The sequence below is a fragment of the Corticium candelabrum genome, chromosome 16 (assembly GCF_963422355.1).
Source record: "Corticium candelabrum chromosome 16, ooCorCand1.1, whole genome shotgun sequence".
NCBI classification, from domain to species: Eukaryota; Metazoa; Porifera; class Homoscleromorpha; order Homosclerophorida; family Plakinidae; genus Corticium; species Corticium candelabrum.
The window spans coordinates 1,126,141-1,149,762 of record NC_085100.1 but is presented as its reverse complement, the minus strand read 5'-3'; the positions used below and the strand labels follow the sequence as shown (position 1 = coordinate 1,149,762).

At 40.1% G+C, this 23,622-nt stretch overlaps 4 protein-coding genes and 1 long non-coding RNA gene across 6 annotated transcripts; 2 read left to right on the top strand and 3 right to left on the bottom strand.

Annotated features, from left to right (window-relative positions):
- Positions 1-40: 40 nt before the first annotated feature.
- Positions 41-4,765, top strand: LOC134192682 (stimulated by retinoic acid gene 6 protein-like). 2 transcript variants are annotated; one of them, XM_062661438.1, is made up of 18 exons: positions 41-277; positions 345-396; positions 477-562; positions 650-780; positions 1,628-1,748; positions 1,809-1,872; positions 1,941-2,098; positions 2,187-2,266; positions 2,623-2,684; positions 2,894-3,044; positions 3,109-3,184; positions 3,253-3,328; positions 3,398-3,446; positions 3,515-3,617; positions 3,672-3,773; positions 3,844-4,007; positions 4,067-4,180; positions 4,248-4,765. In XM_062661438.1, exons 1-18 carry the CDS (start codon positions 216-218, stop codon positions 4,493-4,495), a joined length of 1,899 nt encoding a protein of 632 aa, XP_062517422.1. In that variant the 5' UTR covers positions 41-215; the 3' UTR covers positions 4,496-4,765. The 2 variants fall into 2 exon arrangements, with proteins under 2 accessions (XP_062517422.1, XP_062517423.1); XM_062661439.1 differs by lacking the exon at positions 345-396 and having other exon boundaries at positions 42-302.
- On the bottom strand, positions 1,641-4,996 carry LOC134192686 (uncharacterized). Its single transcript, XR_009971963.1, has 4 exons — positions 4,909-4,996; positions 4,773-4,827; positions 2,875-3,041; positions 1,641-1,733 (listed from the first exon to the last, which is right to left on the bottom strand). It is a non-coding gene; the product is annotated as an uncharacterized LOC134192686 (long non-coding RNA).
- Positions 4,997-5,092: 96 nt separating this feature from the next.
- On the top strand, positions 5,093-6,686 carry LOC134191762 (arylsulfatase A-like). The gene has a single exon (XM_062660384.1). The coding sequence runs from the start codon at positions 5,111-5,113 to the stop codon at positions 6,611-6,613; it is 1,503 nt and encodes a 500-aa protein (XP_062516368.1). The 5' UTR covers positions 5,093-5,110; the 3' UTR covers positions 6,614-6,686.
- Positions 6,566-18,079, bottom strand: LOC134191760 (dynein axonemal heavy chain 5-like). Its single transcript, XM_062660382.1, has 44 exons — positions 17,978-18,079; positions 17,812-17,919; positions 17,342-17,428; positions 17,220-17,284; positions 17,087-17,156; positions 16,867-17,009; positions 16,716-16,805; positions 16,414-16,483; positions 16,243-16,357; positions 16,051-16,149; positions 15,877-15,977; positions 15,680-15,823; positions 15,553-15,627; positions 15,320-15,490; positions 15,104-15,256; positions 14,332-15,041; positions 14,155-14,280; positions 13,705-14,091; positions 13,213-13,591; positions 12,469-13,146; positions 12,197-12,402; positions 12,009-12,137; positions 11,831-11,939; positions 11,412-11,771; positions 11,148-11,357; positions 10,931-11,088; positions 10,577-10,762; positions 10,397-10,508; positions 10,009-10,203; positions 9,738-9,874; positions 9,583-9,681; positions 9,384-9,519; positions 9,245-9,328; positions 8,991-9,176; positions 8,745-8,933; positions 8,571-8,687; positions 8,404-8,515; positions 8,216-8,340; positions 7,820-8,164; positions 7,650-7,766; positions 7,371-7,586; positions 7,238-7,312; positions 7,087-7,173; positions 6,566-7,031 (listed from the first exon to the last, which is right to left on the bottom strand). The coding sequence occupies exons 1-44, from the start codon at positions 18,053-18,055 to the stop codon at positions 6,705-6,707; spliced, it is 7,866 nt and encodes a 2,621-aa protein (XP_062516366.1). The 5' UTR covers positions 18,056-18,079; the 3' UTR covers positions 6,566-6,704.
- LOC134191761 (dynein axonemal heavy chain 5-like) lies at positions 18,035-23,556 on the bottom strand. Its single transcript, XM_062660383.1, has 20 exons — positions 23,507-23,556; positions 22,888-23,085; positions 22,768-22,833; positions 22,613-22,705; positions 22,444-22,551; positions 22,104-22,195; positions 21,821-22,040; positions 21,637-21,768; positions 21,514-21,573; positions 21,214-21,381; positions 21,037-21,148; positions 20,778-20,905; positions 20,643-20,708; positions 20,229-20,327; positions 20,033-20,167; positions 19,744-19,970; positions 19,533-19,681; positions 19,160-19,219; positions 18,754-19,101; positions 18,035-18,367 (listed from the first exon to the last, which is right to left on the bottom strand). Exons 1-20 carry the CDS (start codon positions 23,537-23,539, stop codon positions 18,114-18,116), a joined length of 2,748 nt encoding a protein of 915 aa, XP_062516367.1. The 5' UTR covers positions 23,540-23,556; the 3' UTR covers positions 18,035-18,113.
- Positions 23,557-23,622: the final 66 nt, after the last annotated feature.

Genomic DNA, 23,622 nt, shown 5'->3' with positions numbered 1-23,622 from the left:
GCACGACAGTTCACCAACACCAAACATGTAGCAAGTAGACCCTACAAACATAAATCAAAACATAACTAGAGACTGCGTGTATCTCCGTCAAGTGCATTTCGTCCCTTGTGAGCCGACAAGGCCCACGAAACTTCGCATCACGTGATAGGATACCTGCACCGCAGTTTGGATTACATCGTGTTCTCGAGAAATTTTAAGGCACTTGGAATCCTTGGATGCTGCCCGCTATGGCAAATTCTTCACAAATTTCACCAACAATGGAGCCAGTTAGCGCGTTGTAAGATCGACCGGCCTAGCAAGAGGTGTGGTGTTTAATTAATTAGAGTTTCGCTAAATTTCTGTAGATGTAAATTTGCGGGTGAAGGCGATCTCGTCTACACACTTGGAGGCATAGGAGTATGTAGCAAGCTTTGCGATAGTTGTTTGTATTGTACTCGATCCAGCACGGTGAAGGTTGTTTGTTCGTTTTTCCCCAGATTGGGTTGATGCTGCTGATCATGTTGTCGCAAAAGAGGGTCAATCTATGGCTGGATGTACTTGATGGAAGACCAGGACTAGTGATGTAAGATTCAGACTCATGCAGAAGACTGTTGATTTGCAGTCTGCATGGTGAGCATGCATGTTTTGAATTGTTGTCTTCCTGTTTCAGACCAGCCAATTTGCTGGAAGGCCGCTCTAATCGATATTGCTACGTTGCTGCGTTTTGCGCAATGGTTGGTGGTCTCATCAATTTGGTTTTTAATGCTATTGCCTTCACAGGATCTGAACCGTGGACACAAAGTAATCAATTAATCTCCACCAGTACTAGAGTTGCAATAGTCTGTACAAATGGCAGGCCAAGATCCAGAGGGGTTCAAGCCCGTCTTGCAAATCAGTCATTTCATAAAATTTTCAATCATTTGTCTACAGCATGCAGATAGAGCTAAACCATGCACACAGTACTGCCTGTGTTTTACTGCGCAAGTTCCTACATGTCACATTGACCTAGAATTAATTTTCAAGCTGCAATTAACTGCATGACAGCAAAGCATACCTGTAGATATGAGAGAAGCTGTTTGGATACTCTAATGACTGCTAACTGTTTCAGTATGCAACCTAGCTGTCTATCTAAGTGTCACCTAAATTCGTATCTCTCAACCCATTGTTCTAACAGCAAGAAAAGCAAAAGCATGCATGTCCTAGTTGTAGCTTACTATAATCAACAAATTCTGTAGAATTCCCTCGCTTCAAGTATCATGGATGGTATTAGAATTATCTGTGCACATCTGAGAAAAAACCCACAAAGCACGCAATTATACAATATCCATCTAAAGTGGTAGTTTCTTCTGAACTGCAGATCTTCACTGATAATTGATTTTGCGCTATAGTACAGGTTTTACCAATCACATGTACATCAAGATAGGGCCTCAATATTGTAAAGAGTAAGGGCAAATTGCATGCAATCAACGCATGCATTGTAGAAGTCATTAACAATTATTTGATAGTGTTTTAGTGTGTACATTAGATATCTACTAAACAACAAAAATCACCAATTTGAATAGTAGTTTGCTTCATGAGTAGTCAGTCCTCTGGATCTGAACCTGTATGAATATACATACTGTATAATCTTCAAAACATGTCTTCTTAGCTTTACGAGCAATTTCTTCTGTGTTCCTTATCTCGGTTTCATATGCTGTAATTGTAACTGGAATCGAAGCTCCTGTTAAGCTTGTTGGCTACAGCATTGGTCTCATCTATAGTATCACAATGTAATGCAACACTTGTACATAATGTACTATTAGAAGGTAATTGCTTCCTCGTTTCTACAGCTTTTCACTAGAAATTGTCATACAAGTACAATGTCAAAATGCAGTATATGGAGTTGCACTAACTGTAAGCATCTGTTTATAATATTGTTTGCATATGCTTATATGTACTTAGTATTACCATTTGTTCTGCAGGTACTTGCCGAACTCCCAAGTTTATTCCTATTATACGTTATTTGTTGGTATGCATACAAATTAGTGAAGGAACTGCTGTCAATCAACAAGGAGAATTACAGTATTAGTCAAGACGAGGTTCCAATTGAATGGCATTATGTGAAACACAGACTTTCCAGGTTCAAATAAACATACTCAGTTTCTGAATATTTAATTAAAGTAACAAATTAAAATTCTTCTCCTTATTGACTATTACATTTCTTGTAGCAAGCCAAAAGACACTACTGCTGTGGAGTCCAAATGGTATGTTCGATTTATCAACAGAATCAGATATCACTGGGATCCCAGTAAGTTGTTGCCAAGCTGTAGTGTACAAAAATCTATACTGTATTTCTGCAAATAGAGCTCATGTTCAAATTGTGCCCCATGCTCGATTAGCAGCCCATGGAGACTCTCAATCTAATCTAACTCCAGAGCCCCAATGAAATACTAACCGTTAGTTTAATTAAAGCACCTCGACTGTGCCCATCATAGAACAAATCAAACTCACAGAAAAATGCAGCAAAAAAAGCTATTAGAACCCTATGCTCACACAGTGCAACATGCTCAAATAATGTCCGACTGTCTAGCATAATTAAAAATAAAATTCACTGCAGCTCTACTTGTGGAATGCAGTATATCTAATTTGTGCTTATTCAATCAGCTTTCAGGTATTCTACTAGGATGCTGGTAACTATATCAGTTGCAGCAGTGGCATTATGGGAGGTACAACAACCAAACTTCACTACTACAATCTAAAGTGTGCATCCTTGCTTAGCTCAGCATAATCAATGCAAATGCCAACATGGACATAAAGTCCTCTTTTGATTAATTGCCATGGCATGCAAGGAAGTTCAATACAATAAGCGTGTTTCTGACAGATATAATTCTGATCTGTGATAAAATTGTTGCTCACCTTATTGTGTTGCTTATAGGTGGCTTTGGCTTTCCTTGGTGCTGGCATATACCTCCATAACAACTTGAATAATCTAGCAAGCTCCCTGATCAATATTACAGGTGCTGCAGATAATTCTTTTAAAATCCGCTTTAATGATGTAGTTGACTTCATTGCTGACAGTATCTCTGGTGAGACAATAATAAGCTTGCGAGTATGTTTGATGGTAAATTGATGATCCAATTTCTTACATAGCTAGCTACTTTACTGCAACTACACTGACCACCTTAATCACAGCTGCTCATTTGGTTCATATTCTAGCTTGCTACAGGTTAGTACCTTGTACCTGTGACCTCTAATAAATTGTCTATTAGATTAAACTCATTAATTTCAATGCAGGAAACATATAAAGCGTTTGTATCATGGACACAGCTGGTTTCTACCTCGAGCACAGCCTGGACCAGTAGGACTAGTGGTATGTTCTGGTTCTGCTGTGCAACACTAATAACAATCTGTGATTACATTAATTATTCTAACCGACTAGACTGCAGCAATGAGATATTCGGGATATCAGATTGGCTATGTGCTGTGGGGTAAGCAAAAAATTCATCTTCTGATTTTGTCATCGCCATGATTTAACCAACGTGTATTCTTCGTCTAGGCTTTGTCTTACAGTTTCTTGTCTTCTTTCTTGTATTCCTGACAATAGCAATCTTGTTTTTCTTTGACATCGTATCATTTGGTGATCTCATACTCAAGTTCTTGTAAGAAAGAATTGAAGTGTCTTGATTATTATGTTACTAATAAAATGTGTACAGACCCACTATTGTATTTACCATCCTGCTGTTTATTGCTCAATTCCTTCTAGCCAAGTATGTGCTTCTGACAGACTATGGAAAATATGTGAATATTTCCAACAGGTACACTGCCAACCATCAATTAGTAATGACTGCATCATCACACACATAATGTATCATGTTGGTTTAACAGGCGTTTGTTCCATTGTGTTTCATTCTTCTCTTTTTTCTACAATGCTCTTATTGGTCTGTTCTCTTGCCTGAGACGCATTGTTACAGGACTTGTGTTAGGTCTTTTACTTATTGGCCGCCTTGATCGCTGCACTCTACCTAGTGGTTGGGAAGGCTTTGATCCAGGTCTGTATATCACACGACATTGTTGATAGAGACAATCAAAGTATTTTATTATCATTTAGGATACAGAAGTTATGTTGGATACCTTCTTTTGGAACAGTCCTACTCTAACCCATATCTTGTTACATTCTTGTATCTGCTTAAAACAAGACAAATTAAAACTCCCACAGAGAAAAGTAAGCAAACACTGTGATTAGTTTTATCCAAACACAGTGTGACTGTATGTGTCAATCCGTGGGCCAGTTCACTTGCAGGGAAACAACATAGACTCGAACCAATTGCTGACCTACCGATCACAAATTAGTCGCAACAGATGGCTGGTTGCATACACTCTAATCAACAATCCTACTCTACTGAAGTATCGCGACCGCAAAGTAGACAAAATGGAGTATGCCAAGTTGCTAACCAGAAGCATCAGTCAACCTACAAATGAATCAACTCGATCTGGTTCTACACAATTATTGATGACAGCAGAATATCAACTTTCTTAGCTATCACAACTCTGAACTCGGACAATCAATACCGCAATTGCTTTGGCCATTGATTCTCTGCATGTGATTTTTTAACATTTTAGCAGCTTTTGTATTTGTTTATTTGACCTTGCTTGGGCTGGCACACAGTAACAATTTGATGCAAGTTATATTAATTAATTAATATTGCGTATATGCATGCACTCTAGATCCTGTACTGTCTTGGGATTCCCTACTAACATCATGGTAACGCTACTACTGTAGTAGACATCAAGTGTGAATTTATAACTAAACTTACGCATTCCAACTTCTTACACTAGCCTCCATCTCTAGCACTCGCTTCCCACCTGAGCCTGTGCAAAACAGATTGCAGAATCGAAAGCGGTCCACTAGCTAGAGAATACTGTTCAGTGTCTATGTAGGCTATGTCTTACATCATTACTAGCGCTGTACTGCACGACTCTCAGTCAGACACGTTACACAGAGGCAACGTCCGTACATGTGTACCGCGCGTCAATCAAGGCTGCAGTTGACGCATGCGTAGACTAGCAGATCTGTAACATCCTATCGTGACCTGATTACTTGCGTGGCGCTATGACAGCCTGCCCTTGTAGGATTTACAGTTTTTGCTGCTGTATGTGTCTCCTCGTGTTCTTCACTCTGAAAATCACAGAATCCGTTGAGATCCCATCAAAGCCAAACGTTGTCCTAATATACGGCGACGATGTCGGCTATGGTGACCTAAATGTGTATGGCCATCCAACAAGTTGGACACCAAACCTTGACCGGATGGCAAGAGAGGGTCTGCGCATGCTGCAATTCTACTCAGCGGCTCCGATCTGCTCACCTTCACGAGCCTCTCTCATGACGGGCAGGCTTTACCCTCGCACTGGGGTTTATCGCTCTCCGTCGTCTACTAATCCTACAGGTCTGGACGTATTTTCGCCCGGAGATGGCGGAGGAATGTTGCTTTCGGAAATTACCGTAGCTCAGGTACTGAAGGAGCACGGATATGCCACTGGGATGGTCGGGAAATGGCACTTGGGAATTGGTGAGCAAGGCGAGTACTTGCCGCATAGCCGGGGATTTGATAGTTACTTTGGTCTACCGTTCACACAGAGCGCTTGCCTGTCGGATATCAACCCCGTCCCTCCATCGCCTGATCATCCAGGTTATTGTTTTCTTTACCGCAATTCAACTATTGTGAGCCAACCCGCTGATATTCGTGATCTTGATGCTGTCTATGTTCAAGAAGCAAAAGAGTTCATCAGTAATCATCAACACGAGCCATTCTTCTTCTATTTTGCTTCTCATCATACCCACAGACCCCAATGGGCATCATCAAGGTATCAAGACACGACTCGAAGAGGCATATTTGGTGATGCTTTAGCTGAATTGGACTGGAGTGTCGGTGAAATTCTTTCTCATCTTGAGTCCTTGTCTCTTGATAGTCAAACGCTAGTGGTATTTATGTCAGACAATGGACCTGAACTGAAAGACATTGAAACGGGTGGTGAACAAGGCCCGCTGAAATGTGGCAAAGGAACCACATACGAAGGTGGTGTTCGCGAGCCAGCCATCTTCTGGTGGCCTGGCATCATCCCATCTCATTCAATATCAGAAAGTATTAGTAGTACACTGGATTTGTTTACTACCATAGTAAGTTTGACAGGTGCCACTTTACCAAATGATCGAGCAACTGATGGAATTGACCTAACTCAGTTGTTGACTAATGACACAACTGCTATTGTTCGTGATCGTTTCTTCTACTACAGCGGCGTGTACCTAATGGCTGTTCGGTATCACCATTATAAGGTACACTTTTGGACAATGGGAAGCCACTGTTTTCCACCATACCCAGATCAAGACTGTTGGGACACGACAACGTTATCTCGAAAAGACCCACCTTTATTGTTCAATCTCGATCACGATCCAAAGGAGAGGCATTCACTAAATTTGACTGAATACCATAGTACAATGGAAACTATCCTGAAGATCACTGCCGAGCATAATAGATCAATGACACTTGGAGTGCCCATGATTGGCAAGCTATACAACAACGCAAAATTCTTTCCGTGTTGTAGCCCTAGCTGCAAACCTCGTCCCTTATGCTGTAGTTGCTCAAATGACATTTTTTAAGCTGAAAGAATATGTAGACTAGTACACATAATTTGATTGGAGAGTGAAAAAATAAAGTAATACTAAAATAAACCATGTACTTCACAGTGTGTTAGACTGGACGAAGTGTACACATCACACCTCTGAGAGGCCATCGTAGTGTTGACACTTCATCTTGTTTGACATCGATATTCATGATAATCTTACTTCTGTTTGACTTGGATAAATAGCATGGGCAGCTGTACACTGATGTATACTTGGCCAAATCCATAGCAGCGATCTTCTCAGTCTCAGGTACAGCAGTTATGTGGACAATAGGTAATGACTGAGGTACTACTTTGCTTGCTACATCGATCACTTCCGAAGACGTTCTGTCCCATGTGGCATGCCACATATAAAGGCCAATCATGAAGAAGCCTTCAGTGGCTGGGTCTCGAAGCTGTAAAGTTGAGTAGAGAGTTCAGGTCAGTCAGTCTGACAGACTAAAAACTTACCAGTTCTTTCTCTCTTGTGGTAACCTCAACCAAATAAACAAACTGTTCTGCCATCGACAATCGAGCCTCATACAATTGGAAAGCATCCTTCACAAGGAGAAACAATGAAAACTATTTAGGACTCAAATACACGTACAGAAAAGATATCAACCTGTTTGAAAATTGCTAAGAGGCCTTCCGGGTGAAAGAAACATCCGATGTTAAAACCAGGAACTTTCTCCTGACCCTTTATCACAAGAGTATAGGTGTAACGATTGTCAACATCATGTAAGTAATCAATATACCAAAGAAAGGACGTGATCCATATGTTGACAACGATGTGTCAGATTTTGGATCCAGTTGGTAACTGATCCTTCATGCTGTGATGGCAAAGTGGAAGTCAAGAGATGATATATGACGGTCGGAATACGGTTGTGAAATAAGTCACAAGCAATTGACAATGAAGTAGGTGACAAAACTGTTGACGTTCCATCTGAACAATTGAGGATATTTCGAATATCCTATATATTACATATCCTATTCAAAAACATAATGTGAGATACACATGAAGCTGCTAATCTCACCACAAGACCAGCTCGAAATTTGTTCAAGATCTTCTGCATTTGATCAAGTTCCTCTTTGAGCCAAAAGGGGAGAGGAAGGTTTTCTCCCAACATATTCAGACGTTCAGACAAACCATCCTTCAATTAAGTCATATATCACCTAAAAATCAGAGTGAAAAATGACATCTCACCTTGTTCCATCCTTTGTACAGTCGAGACAGGAGGTTACTGATCAGCTCTGACAAGACTAGGTCTTTTGACGGTTTGAGAAAGGCCCCATAATTGAGGTACATGGACAAATTTCCAATCCCACCAAGTTTATTGGCCCCTCCGAAAGCCCCATGATGAAAAGATTGTCGCCTCTTTAGAACAGCAGGTGTATAAGGCCTTTTTCCTTTTGATGACACCAGACCAGAAACAGGAGGTCCCATCAATGTCCTTCTCGTTTGATGATGCTGTGGTATTGACACAGCAGCAAGCAACTCAAAGGCAGACGGGAGACGAGAGAAAATTTGCAAACCCTCCTTTGATTGAGTCTAAACAATGCTCATAGAAACTCAATTCAAACAGCAAGATTTCATTGTTACCTCCATTGTTGTCAACATGCCACACATCTCGGGTGTACTTGACAGGTTGGAGCACTTAACAGCATTATAAATTTTCTCCATTTGTGCTGGCTGGCTGTATGCATGAACAGAAGGCTTGTACTTTGCTAAGTCAACAGTACAACCCTTTATGAATGAATGAATAATTGTATCAACTCTGCAGTAATTACTTTTCGGAGCTTCAAAATCTTTCTTTGCTGCTTGCCGAGAGACCCACTGGTCAATTACAGCTCTAACAGCATAATAATCTACGCTGTCAGTCACCTGACTTCCATACACAACCTGAAGACAACAAATCACAACTACATACATCCACTAATCAACTCCATAAACCTACCATAGTGAGGATATTTTTTAGACCTGTCCATGAAATCCCCTTTGGACCGTGTGTGCCACCTTTAGGATCAACTTTCTCTGCCAAAGTAAACTCATCTCGTACATACGACAATGCATCCTATTACACAAATTTGTTTCTACTCATCAAAAACAGCTATGTTGTAGTTCTTCATACCCAAAAATTCTGAACATCCCACACATAATTCACATTGAACCCTACTCCCTCCATACTGGTACGAAATCGAAGGGCACTGTGAAGTACACTGACGTTGTGCAACATAGGTAGCCACTCTTGGCGGGAGCTCAATCTTGTCCAGGTTTGTGGTATCCATGAAAGACATCTCAAGACAGCCGTCTTCATATTCTAAATATCAACAGATACAACTTAAACATGGTCATCATGTTGTGTTAATGTCAGTACGAATGGGGTGTCCACCATGACACGAACTGAATCTAGTAACAATCCTGACTGAAACGATGAAGAGCAGTCAGCTGAAATCCATAGCTGAAACGCTTGACTAACAGAAGAAGTTTCTCTCAACAAGTTGCTTAATGTCTGTAGCAAACGTGGACAACACTGCACATGTTCCAACAAAAGCCAGTCACCCTAAATTCATACAACCATAAGAACTACCAAGAAGCAATACAATTTACTTGAGTTTTTGTCTAGCTTACATTGGCCATGGCTGTCTGTACTAGTGCAACAACTTCTTGCTCTTCTTCTGGCACTCCGGTCAACACATAAGAATCCAGAGATGCCTACCAACAGCAAATACAGTTGATACATTAGAAAACTGAAAGTTATAGAGTTAACCTTCTTGAATCTAGCAAGATCTGATACAAGCCTTTCCACGACCATTGGTTCCTGTTCATACAACAGAAACACTGGCATCTTAGGTGTTGTTGTCTTATGAACATTACTCAGGTCATCAAGCATGTCATCAGATGGTCTGCGGCATGTGAGAATTATTGAGCAAATAAGCAAAACTCACTTATCTGTGTACGTTGCCTACCTATTCCCTAGAACTGACTCAACAAAAAACTTGATGATTTCCAATAATTTATCTGGTCTGATTGTACGAAGACACAGCAATTTTTGTCCTTCATTTAGCCTACAGCAACAACAAACAATGCATGCAACACAAAAATAACTTATACTCCTTATTACTTCTCATTCAAGTTTTCCGGTAGAGAGATTGACTGTGGCATATCGTGTTCACAAAGGTGCTTCCATGAGATCTCACGTCCCTCTTTATAGATTCGTTCCACAGCCTCAGAAAACCAGTCGTAAGTGAATCCAACAATCTAATCAGATGAAGCAAAAGTCAGATCAACAAAAACAAGTGTGTGTGTGTGTGTGTGTGTGTGTGTGTGTGTGTGTGTGTGTGTGTGTGTGTGTGTGTGTGTGTGTGTGTGTGTGTGTGTGTGTGTACGCATACTTGAATGTTGTGCCATTGCTCTTCTGCCATCCATTCAAAAGGTTTCTTTCCCAACACTTTTACATTAGGAACTGGTAAATGGTTGGGCACTGTTCCTGTAGCAGCCACACTTAAGTAGATATCTCTTGCTACAGATTGAGGTGACAAGAGAAACTTCCTGTCAAAAGACGACAACCGTCCTTCGATCTGCTCAAGCTAATATAAAAATCAGCAACAAAGTAAGTATTGTTAAACTAAAATGGTGAGTTGGTCAAAAGACAAACAAACAACTACAACACAAACTAAAATTTTAGTAACATTAGACCATGCCACAGTGCAGATTGTCATGCAAAATCACACTGCAGAAAACAGGCAAGTGAATGAACCAACCGATAAACAATTTCTATACCTCCATAGCTAATATAAAATCTAGAAACAAACGATCTTCTTGTTGTACACCTCTTGACAAAGAATACCAAACCAATTGTGTCAATTTGGCTATTAGATTCTTTGTTGTTAATCTGCACAATACACAAATGTAAAGGCACTTAAATGATCATAAAATAGTGTCTAGCAAGATGATACTGACTTGTCAGACTTAGATATTGCTGCATTATAGAGTGTTAAGAAGTTCTCCCATGATATTTGATAAAGTGAATTCATAGATGCCATACATCGTGCCACTTCAAACAAAACTGCACCACGACAAGCAATGTGCTTATAAGCATTCTGCTCCGTATAGATTTTCTGCTGACTTTCTAATGCCTGCTGAAGCCTAATGCAGATCATGTATTGCATAAACACAAAATAATCTACTTGTTTCCACTGCCTAGTTGTTTGCTGGTCTGTCTGCCTGTCAATGCAGCTACCCATTCTCAGGCGTCCGTCTGTCTGTCTGTCTGTCTGTCTGTCTGTCTGTCTCATATCCAAACTCTTCCATTACCTATGCTCGGCCTTTTCATGTTCTTTTGCAATTTTAAACAGATTTCCAGTTTCTGTCACATCATCAAGAACATTCTGACCATGTTCAGCAGCAGCCGCAAGAGAAGAGAGCAAAAGGGATTCTAATGATTTCACTTTTCTAACAGCCACCTGGACTTTCTACTCAAGAGACACTAATAATCACTACAAAACAACTATAGTTGTCCAAAAGCACTCACTTCACTACTGTTTAGCTTGTTCTCATGCAAAGTTCTTTGCTCTGTCTGCACATACCAATCACACAGCAAGCCTTGGATGCCATCAAATGTAGGTACAAACTGAATAACAATAAATGATGACATAAACTCTGGTGATAGCTCCTCAACAGAGACAGTGGTGGTCATAAAAAGCATAAATCCAGAAGCACACACAACTTCCTGACTGCCCACCTGAACAGAAACATGTCAACACAACACTATAAATCACCAGTGTACCAAACTGACTGCTATCTTGAAGCTTTTTAGGCTCTGCCGATCAAAGAATTTATCCAAACTGTGAAGAACATTTGTGAGAATTGGGTCGGAGAGAAGCAGTTGTGGCTGTATGTCAAGAATAAGAATTGGGAACCCTCCAGTCAGGCACTCTATGAGCACCGTTCGAAGCATGGAGCTTCCGTGTTCTATCACCTTTAGACCCTTCTTGGTTCTTTGAAGCCAAGATACAACAAACCTTTGTTTGTCAACAATTACTTGCCAGTGATGGAAAATGCCTTGTTGCATAATAAAATAGGCATTCTGCAATGAGATTTCATCTGATAGATTCCACTCAAGGCTATACTCTTCCTTGTCACAAGAGAAAACATCCTGTCAAACAAGAACTAAGCAACTGAGTAAGCACAATGTACGTTCAATTCAAACTTCACCATCTCTTCTAGAAAAGATACAACAGACAAGTCGTGAAACAACTTTTTGGATGGAGCTGGCAAGCCATGTTTCTGTGCAATTGTCACAAATGAAGCAGCCAGTTTCATTCTAAATGACCAGAATGACACTGAACTGTAGCAAACACAAACTTACAAATACCAACAAGTGTGCACATACCTGGCAGAAGGCTCCAATGGCAGGCAGTAAGTTACAAAAGCAGCTGAAGCCAGACAATTTGTCAGAAGACCTGGGTCACCCTCCACTTCAGCCATCTGATTAACCCATTTTACTCTCAGATTACTCAGCCTGAGAAGCAAAAACAGTAAGCAATATGAAAACAAATTATCAATTTTGATCAAATGTACGCATCCAGGGCTGTTTCTCCGTGTCGAAGCTTTTCAGTAGCTGCAATTCGTTGTTGATCAATGTTGTGTTTCACCATGACTGCCTCCTCAAACTGTGCATAAAGATCACTCAAACTTTGCTCTAATTTTGATAAGTCCTCTTTCATCAAGACAGGTTCAGCCTCATGTTCCTGCTCAATGATCGCTTTCTTTATGTCAACTTTTCTCTGCACACAGCACGTAGTTAGCAATCAAAGTGTATAGATGTCAAGCTACACAGCAAACCATCTTACTTCTGTATGCTGCCGCTCTTCTAGCTTAATGATCTCATTGTTCCAGTTGACCAGGTGCATTTGAGTTTCCTTATATGGAAGATATATATGATGATATTCAAGAAGAGCATTAAGATACTGCATTAATGTAGCTGCATCTTCAGAAGCATACTTTGCATTAGCAAGTGTGATTACAGGTGTTGCCTCAGTAGTCTTTGCTTGCTTGCTAAAACGACTCATTTTAATCTTAGTGTCACGACGTGTTTGCCGATGTGTGTCCGCTGTTGTCGAAGTGCCTTGTTCAGTTGAAGAGTTCGGACTAAGATGAGTTTCAATTAAAGTGGCGATGTCTGGATGCAGACCTTCTTCCCAAGATACCTGTTGCAGCGTGTCAACAACTTTCTGTGCCTCTCCTACTGTCCCTACAGTCGACTGGTCACGATCCAACTTTGACTGGATCATATCACTTGGCAATACCAACCCAGCAACAGATTTTCTAGTAGAAGTTGAAGATAATACCACACTGGACGCCGGACGACTCCCAGCAGCCATCATCCCCAACTCTAAGTTCTGTTCTTGTGCTCGTCGAACAATTGCTGTGACCAATTCCATGACAATACTAATGACACGAGGAGGACTGACCAAAACACGAAGTCTCTCTATTGTATTTCTATCTATTTTGCCACGCCAGTAAGCAATCTAGAGATTGACCACCAAAAAGAGTTAATACATCAGTTGCAAGTTATGTTTAGCAACTGCTCTCACCTTGTCTCGACTAGCCACCAATTTCTCTTCCAAAGGTGCTTGCTTTTTTTCTGCATCTTGTATGTCATCTAATAGAGTTTGTCGTTGATAGTCATATCTTTCTATAGATGCCTCCAGTAAGTCATCCTCCATGTCATCATTATCATCAACAAGTAACTCTTGCACCTGAACATTAGCAAAAGAAAATGCTGCAATAAAGCCAGTACTGCCCTCTTCCTGTGCTGACAGCTGTTCAACAGAAGAAGCAGTTCCTGTCAAAGCAGACAGAAGAGATGAAGCATGTTCAGATGTAGTCAAGTACTTCCTATTCAATTCCTCAATCGTTTTGCGTAAGTTTCTAGCATGAACAGTTGCTTGATCCAGAGTAGACAATGATAACCTAAAACATATCAATTAGCCATAAACACTAATTAAAAAGATCTTTCCTCATGCATATTTGTAAGTTGAGATACAAAATGAAAAGATCGTGTTTAGCATTCCTGGGTGTCTTACCTCAATTGCAACAACATTTTTGCAGACCGTTGCTTCTTTGCAGTGTAAATCCTTCTGAAGCACTCAATAAAGCGAGTAAACATTTTGGGTCCAACAAACGGCATGTGTTGATCTTTCTTCGTTTGCTGACTTTCCAAAAACTTGATCCTTTCCAACAAAATTTCACCAGGCATCATTTTGACTGTACGAGCTGTAGATTTTGACATGTTAGATTGAGCTGAAGAACCTGAGTCTGGTCGTTGCTCTTTAAGTACATCTGATGATACACTAACTGATGGCTCTGGAACTTTGTGGTACTCAGTCAAGCGTGTGTCTGCCCAAATAATCTGTTTGCTGTCTCTCATAACCTGACAATGAATTGCAGCAATGCTTGTAATCAGATGATTCCTTCAATGACAATCAGCATAAGTAAAAATGTCACCATAACATACTAGTTACATAATATCTAACTTTGTATCACTGCCCAGACTTGCTAGAGCTGGTGCAAGCAGAATGTTGGCTTCACTTGTCACCATGCTTTCCTTCCAGTCTCTCACCCACAAGACGTTAAGTCCTCTGATCAATCCAGGATACAAACTGTAAAACACACAGTGCATACAATAACACAATGAGTATAAACTAGCTTACTGAGCTTGACTTGTAAGCAATGGATGTTCTGGTTTTAAACATACTACGAGACGAAAATATCGCTGTATCCGAGCTGTGAAATAGTCCATTGGATCTATAACAGACGTTGGAAAATCCCGTTTTATTGTTGGAATAAGAGACTGCAGCAGTCCTTGAAGCTCATCGTTTGAGAACAATAGTGGCAATTCACCACAAACAACAATTGCATTGATAGCTTCCATTACAAAAGAATCCTCAAGGTCTGTATCTGACAGAACCACAGCAGAACCTTTACCATCAAAGCCAGCTTGCCGAAAACCATCTCGTAGCAGATCGCTCATGTCATTCACTTGTGACAACCCCTTGCGACTATACAAGACTTCAAAACCTGACATATAGAGTGCCAGTTTGGCTAGTGCTTGTAGCTCCATGCCCTCTCTCCCTATCATCAGTATATCTCCTCTGTAGAATGACAATATACGATGCATTCTCACAATGTGTAGACGCGCAAGTTCTGACAATGTGATCTTCAGGCTCTTAGGACCAAAGTCCTCACAATATCTGTCTATGTATTTGTTGAGAGATTTAATGATTTGTTCATCATTCATGAGCTCTGTTTTGATGGCACAACCAGAGTGAGACATTGCACTGCACTTACGTTGAAATGCTTGAACATTTACTGGAAATGTCACAAAAGTCTGGCCCTTTTCAATGATAACTTCTTTGAAATGCTGCAAACAATGCTATGCTGTAATCTGCAACATACAAGGCAAACTGATAAAAGACATTATACCTCTGCAGTAATAAGCTGGATTGTCTCCTCAATCCAAGTATGATCAACATTCCTACAAACTTTGTCCAAGAAAACACGCTTTACCTCATACTGCCATGCAGATACTAAACATTTATCTACATCACGATTCTCATCCTTACAATATTGCAGTCCCTATATCCACACCAAAGAGTGAACTAATAGTGTATCAATGTGAGTGACTGTCTTCTGGCTAACCTGAAAGACTTTGATTAGATCTTTCAAAGAGAAGCAGTAGTGAGAGCGACCAGGCAGCTCACATGGCTGTAAGTTCCGTTGAATTCGTTTAAGAAGATCACAAGATGCCTTTACCAGTGCACCATGCATCTCATCACTCAGACCAATACCATTATTTTGAGTCATACAACCCTGGATAAGAACAGTTACAATACTAGAACAGCAACAACAACAAAAAGAGAATTTGTCTTTACCTTAAGAACTGAAAAAGCAACATGGTGAATTGAGCCAGATGACAATTTAGGAAGATAAAACACAGCAAAGTAGCGCTAAGCAAAAAGTATCATTCTGTAGTTAGTTATAACTGTAGTTCTCTCTCACTGTCAATCGCTCAGACAGATTAGGCACAACAACATGTGATGCAGTGCGCATGCATGCCATCACAGAGACATCATCCACTCTCTTCATCTGGCCAGTTGTCTTTGAGCAATAGAATCCTTGTTTGTCCAAGACTTGACGCAGAAGCTACAACAAAGACAATAACAAGAATACGCTACTATGACAGAACTAGTGTTAACCTCATTGGCTGGTTGGTTGCCAAACTCATCGCTCCCACACAAATTCAAATCATCAATAAATAGTCTCATTGATTTACCATCAAAAGGACCATACATAAATCCTAGTAAACAAGAACTTTACTGAAACAAAGAATGTCACACAAATGGCTAAACCAGTTTCTATTAGACACAAACCCTGTCTGTGATACATGTTGGCATCAAGAAAGTCGTGCAGAGAATGAGATGATGTAGAAGGACAGAATGCGAGTCGTTTCACAATAGTTGATTCATGATCTGTAAAATATACAAAAAAATCAAACAAACAAACTAACAAGCATGTCTGTGTATGTTTTAGTCTTTCAGATTGCTTGTTATCTGTGTTCTCACCTGTTTTTTTTAAGAACCGATTTATTGCTAATGTTTTGCCCACTCCTGCAGGACCAACTAGCAATATGTTCTTGTTGGTTGCAGTCACCAAGTCCATTAAAAGGTCTATACGAGCCTGGCCACATGACAACATTGCCATACATAACAATGAGTAAACAAAAAATGCTATACCATCACTGGTGTTTGTACGTACACTTCTCCTAGCATATCTCCTGCCTCAGAGTAGTTAGTATCTAGCACTCTGATAACAGAATAAGACCACCAATCAGATATGCTGTAACTTTTTCAGGTCAACCTATCACCCTTTGTATTACTTATAGATTCATGTAAAGAATGACAACACTCCTGACGTAGAATGACAAGTAAGGCATGCACTTGGTTCACACTTTCATCAAATTCACAGTTTGGCTTAAATTTTAATACTTGTGTACATATTTGTTAATCACAGTCAGTAAGCATCATCTGTTTCCAACCTCATCTGCCAAGGATCAAATTCTCCAGATTCATCAACATAGAAATCAAACACAGTCAAAGGCACTACGTCACGATCATCATCAGGAAAACTAAAAAAACAGTAACACACGGTTAGTCACGATACACCCAACTAAAGTAAATTCAGTTAACCATTCTGTTAGAGATTTAACAAAGACACTAAACCGCAATCGATCTGCCTCTGGAAGCAAACTTCCAAATGACCAGACAACAGCAAAGAAGAACAACCGTTCAACATGCATCACTTCAAAAATTTCTCTTGTTTCTTTGTAGTTCTAAAATCATAGATTACAAATATATATGCATGATGCATATACAGTCTATGTATACAAGATACACAAAAACTGTATACATTAAGCAATGTGGTCAGTAAAGCCAAGCACGTCTGAAAGACACCCACTTCACAAACAGTCAACAGAGGTCTGCAAAATCAAAAGAAAACCTCAAATCTATTTCAACAAAATGGATGCAATGTGGTACTTCACCTGCAGTTAGTCTTCACAAATTCAGCAACTTGGCTTATCACCTTCACCATAAGATTGTTAACAACCTGTGATAAAACAGGTACGTAGGGACTTATTTGTGACTCATTGCATGCCGTAGCAACCTCGAGTTCTCTCTCTGGTCTTGTTTTCAGCCAAGCATTAAAGAGTGGCTTCCAGCCAAGGGCACCATCATCCAGATAAACAATACCCTGAAAATAACACACACTTGTACATCATATAACTGAATCAGTAAAGATGTCATGCAGCACTCTCCTGGAACTTTGATTACCCCAATTAAGACTAACATACAAGACTAACATAAGACTAACATAAGACTAACATACAAGACTAACGTGCAAGACTAACATGCAAAATTGTTGACACAAACAATATTCTATATTTAAGAAAAGCACAGTGCAGTAACGTGAATGTGTACTTAGAAGCCTAGAGCTAAAATGACCGATTTGGGTTCAGTGAGGTGCTGTACATGCCACCGCCAACACCGATCATTACCCTCATGAATTATTGCTAACATGGCCATCACCACTACTGTTGCCATCATTATTAACATCAACATTACAGTGTTACATACTGCTCTAAACAACAAAGACGGAGAAGCTTTCTCAAGGTCAGTTGTCTCAAGTATGATCTTCACATTGTCAGGCAACTGAAGCCTTGTTCCATCCATCAGAGATGTAATCTAAATAAATTAGCAATTTCAACAAACAAAAAAGCCCAAAGAAAACATGATAAGTGACTTGATTGTTGTTTAAAATATGGTTGAGATAATCTGTCCAATTAGATGTGGCAGGTCCATCAAAACATACCCAATTCATCGTATTATGAGACTAAAAAAGTAAGATGTTGCACAAAATGATTGCCAACGTGTTGATGTCAGCTTGCCTTCATTCCTCTCTTAACAAAAACTGAAAAAATACCCTCTTGCCACTTGCCAGATGAATCAACATAACCAAACACATGTGAAAGACTTGATGCAGACAATGGGTTAATGTAGTAAGTTTTGTATGTTATTAATCTGTTGGCACTGCCGATGTTTGCCTGATCGGTAGAATACTTAGTCAATCCAGCAGCTAAAGTTTCCAAGCACTTTGATTTGCCTGAGCCGCTACAACCCGTGACAACAACACCTAATGGAAGAAATGATACTTATAACACACACACACGCGCGCGCATGCACACACACACACACACACACACAACACACACACACAAACACACACACACACACACACACACAACACACACACACACACACACACACACACACACACACACACACAAACCACACTCACACACACACACACAGACACACACAGACACAGACAGACACAGACACAGACATAGACACAGACACACAGACACACAGACACACAGACACACAGACACACACACACACACACACACACACACACACACACACACACACACACACACACACACACACACAAGCACACACCAAACAGACAGACAGACAGACAGACAAACAGAAATTACAAAGACAAACACACATTACCATTAAAACGGTCCAAAAGTGTATAAAGATGCATCACTTTTGCAAGCCATGGTGAATGAGCAATTAGCCCTAAATCAGACGACATGGTTGCACATGCCTGTTGTATCTGAGAGAGCTTTGTTTCCTCATCTTCTGCTAGTGTATCCGGGTCATGCAAATTGCTGAAGTTCCACACATCTCTCATAACGTTGTATAAGACTGTTAAATCTTTGGTAGCCATCCTCGCCATAAACATTTCTTTTAGAACAACACCGACCAGTGAATGATCCAGTTTGGCATTTTGAGTCAAAGGAGTGACACTGTTTGCTTTACGAACAGCAGCCACCGCTTGAAACTTCATCAATTGATCTACACATACAATGTACTTGTCCGGTAGTTGTTTGTCAATGCAAACTAAGAAACTTACTAGCACTTATTGTACCAGGTATAAGAGATGGTTGCCTTGTAATCCAGCCAAGAGCAGAGCCTGTTCATAAAGCACACAGTGTTGAAGTTGCAAAAACAGAAAATTAATACAAAGTATGCAAATTATCACATTGTTTTGTCATTAGATTAAAATCTGTCAATATCTGCCACTAGATGACACAAACATTAGTCATCAGTGATCTCGTTTCACTCAAGAAAGTGCCATGTGCCCACGAGCATGTGTGTGTGTGTGTGTGTGTGTGTGTGTGTGTGTGTGTGTGTGTGTGTGTGTGTGTGCGCGCGCATGCATGTGTGTGTGTGTGTGTGTGTGTGTGGGGGTGCATGTGTGTGTACATAGAACAAAACCTCATTACCAGGGTTTGCTCCTGTAGATGACAAACTAGGAGATGTTGCTTCTAAGCCTGTTACTTGAGACCGTTTCACAGCACGTCGTCTGTCACCTGCCATCCTGATAGCAGCAAGCAAACTAGCAAGACTGAAGTTGGCTTGCGGTCGTGATGGACTAAAGTACAATACAAATAAGCAAACCCAACACTCTAGTTATCTCAAATAAAGCAAATGTACAGCTGATCTTCGCATAATGATATCATCACCATTACTCTGTCAGCTAACATCTTGGGTGATTTGAATCCTTCATTAGTCAGCCAGCCTCTCAAAATAACAGTTGTATCAGGTTCAGCTAAACCAACAATTCGAAACACTGAACGACAGTGAGAAGGAACTGAGTATGGCATTCCAGGTGATGAAGCTAAAGCTGTGGCAAACACAGAGAATCCTTCTGCAATTATAATCTATAAATCACATAATCACAACTTGATAAGCCATCACTTATTACACAAGCACAATGCAAGACCTTCTTTCCACATAAAAACACACTTTTAGTCTTCGATTGTAAACATAAATGAACAGTTTGTAGAAGTTGCACAACAACAGAAAACGATTCACTAGAAATGTTGTGCATGTCATCGATGCAACACCATCCACCATCCTATCACAAAAGCATTACACAACGTTAAAGATTTACCAATAAAGTGAATGACACCGTGTACCTGCACGATGCCTTGAAAAAGACGCACAAGACTGCATGGCAACAACGCAGGTGTGCAATTGACCAATAGCATGAATTTTCCAAACAGCTGAGCCAAAACCTAAAACCTAAATCTATCGCATCTGTTCATCTACAATTTGTCAGTAGGTTTTTACCTTTATCCAATCACTCAGTTGCTTGTCAGTCCATCTGTCAGTCAGTTAGTCTGCTCGTTAGTCGTCAAGCGTGTCGTATTTATTATTATTATTTTTATTTATTTATCTTATTATGCAAGTTATTATTCAATTTTGTCTGTCAGATGATCTGCCTCTTTTGTCACAGTTTACCCATCTAAATGATCTTTGTTAAGCAAATAATTCTAGTCCCATGTAAATACACACAAAGCACTGCACATGCTTTCTATATGAATCCATACCTTCACAGATTCCGTCTTGCCTACGCCTGGTCCACCAGACAAAACACCACATTTATGTCGAGCAACCTACAAACATATAGATGCCATATATGACACACCGTATACACACTTCAAATACAATTCTGCGGTTATTACGTGTGAAAGTGCCAAAAATGCGTGATCAGTCATAAGGGTTGGCACAAAACAACATTCATGTCCCTGATATTCACATTCATAAGGTAACGTGGTTTCAAAAAGAGATACCATCAGTTTCACAGAATTATCTAAATGTAAAAGAGAAATGAAAGTATACACCAACAAAACCTGTTGCTCTAGCATCCCTACCAAACACGTTATTTCTTAGAAAACAACATAACACTACGTCTCTTTCCCTTCCCATAAAACCATATCAAACCTTCACTTTGTGTGATGTAAAACCGTCCACATTTCTGCCAGTCAAAATCAAACAAATCTCTTAGTTTTCGTTTCACCAATTCCTCAAGACAGTCTCGTAAATGCAGTCCAATCTGTACAAAGTTGCATATAGTCAAACACTGTGTGGAAACACTAAGAAATCCTAACACATACTCACCACCATGACACTCTGAAGCTTTAAGGTCTGCTCTCTTGTCAATCCTTTATGCTCAGCAGTCTTCCAAACACATTTTATCAAGACACCAGAAAGACGGTTCACCAATAAAACAAATCGCTGATGTGCATTCATCAGAGACTTCCGGTCACGACGAGAACCACGTATCGCCTACAAAAAGATATGTTGAAGAACACACAGTGACACGCATGCATGCACACACGCATGCATGAACGCGCGCGCGCGCGCACACACACACACACACACACACACACACACACACACACACACACACACACCAACCTCTTCACACTCTACTGTCCATAAATACCGAAGAGCCATCTGACAGCTTTGTACCAAGTTCTAGACAATTCAGGAACAAAAAGATCTAGCAAACTAGACTGCACAATAGCTATTCATCTCTACCTGACAAACACATTCATCCACATTCATGGCCTGAATCTCCCTAGCAGCCTTCTGTATGCCAGCACTAACAGATTCACGAATCTTGTTGATAAGACAAACAAGCCAGTTTTCTAACCCACCAGAGATGCTCACCTGTTTATCACAATCATACAAACGTATACCGATAAAAACATTTGTTTCTTACTGGACTCTTAAGTGCTAAGGACTCTCCTATAGCCGAATGAACAGTAGTAATATAGCTACTCTGGTCTGTTGTCTCCCTGCTCTTGGGCTGCAACAAGCTCTGGGAGAGTGTCCGTAACTCACTCTTGTCATGTATTAACAACTTTAGTGTTTTAGCCTCAACTTCATTTCCTGGAATTCGGTCACCCACAGTTAAGCTGTTGACATCATTAAACACAAGCCTATGTAACAAACAACCATATGATACACACAAATTTAATCTGTAAGTTACCATTGCTATGTACCCCAAATGTGGCATAAGAGATGCTGCAGCCTTTTCATAACTCATCACCTCAAGCAGCACAGAATCTGACATGAGATAGAGTCTTGGACATGCCTTTAATAAACACAAAACCCATCAAGATTGCATATGGAAATGTCTACTTTTGTTCTTTGCACATTCAAAACACCTATGTACAAAAACTCTTATAATACTACACTATTTGATGCATAAACTAATCTTTACAGAAAACTAAGCTACACACGATGGCACGAGACGACAAAGAACTCTCACGTGTTTATGTCTAGATATCTACACTAGCAATCTACACTGCATGCCTTCATTAACCATGCAAAACTGCTAACTTGTCGTTTGCCCTCCAAGTAGTGACTAATTGATTGCTGACACAATTCCAAGCTCTCTGCTAGACTAACAAGAAGAGTGTGCTTTGATATATCTCCACCTAGGCAGCACTTTGAACAACACACAAATCTACAACAGCAGTAAAACCTGTCCAGTGTGTGACTATGGTACCTCCAGCACATTTTTCTGATCACATGAACGTCGCATCATCTTTGTCCAGTTTCTGTCTATTTGTTGAAAGTCCTTCAATTTCTGTGGCATCTCCTGATAAGCCACAGACATATCGTCTAACAAGGTAACAAAAGAGCACAACGGCAGCAACAAACTTGTATAATTGATGTTTGACAAAACACAGATTCCATATAACACCATGCCTGCTGCACTGCCAGCCACTAAAAAGACATTTTACGTAGCAAAACTTCTGACAGTATGAATGCACAAATTACCTTTGCAAGAACAGCTGACACTTGAGCCAATTTCTTAGACCACATCTTTGCAGTTGCTCTCATTGGGCCAATGTGTAGAGATGTCAACATCGAAGTCAACGACCCTTCAGCATCTTCAACTTGTTCTATAAGCCTCTGAGTCTCAGACACTGAAAGAGTCACTTGGCCTCGCCTTTTATAATTACTAAAGACCAATGCCTACAACAAACCAGCGACTTCACAAATCTGTCAATACATGTAACAAACTTTGAATCATCAAACAATTTGTAAAAACACAACAGTTATATAAAGTAGGTAAGAATGATGGCCTTGCATAAGTTACCATACAATACTGCCCATCCTACCCAAACAGATTACAAAGATCAACTACGTAGTTACTGTTAATGCATATTTTTTCTCAACAGACTGACATCCTGTGTAGACATTATAGTTCAACTTGTGCATGCGTTACACTTAACATGAATTACTTGGTGTTCTTAAGTCAATAAACTGAATGTGTTTGATTAACATGATTATCTGTAATTTTGTTGTTCTCATCACTAAGAACTGACTAATCTGGTTTACTTTTCAAATTATACCAAGATAATATTGTACGGTCAGTAGACAGCTATTACTACACCTGCTCTGCCCATTCTTCTTCTATATGTTTCATTTTCTGTTCTAACTTATCTTCAGCCACAGCATTGTCGCATATTTTACTGATTGCCTTCTGATGTCTGGTACAATCACCGATGC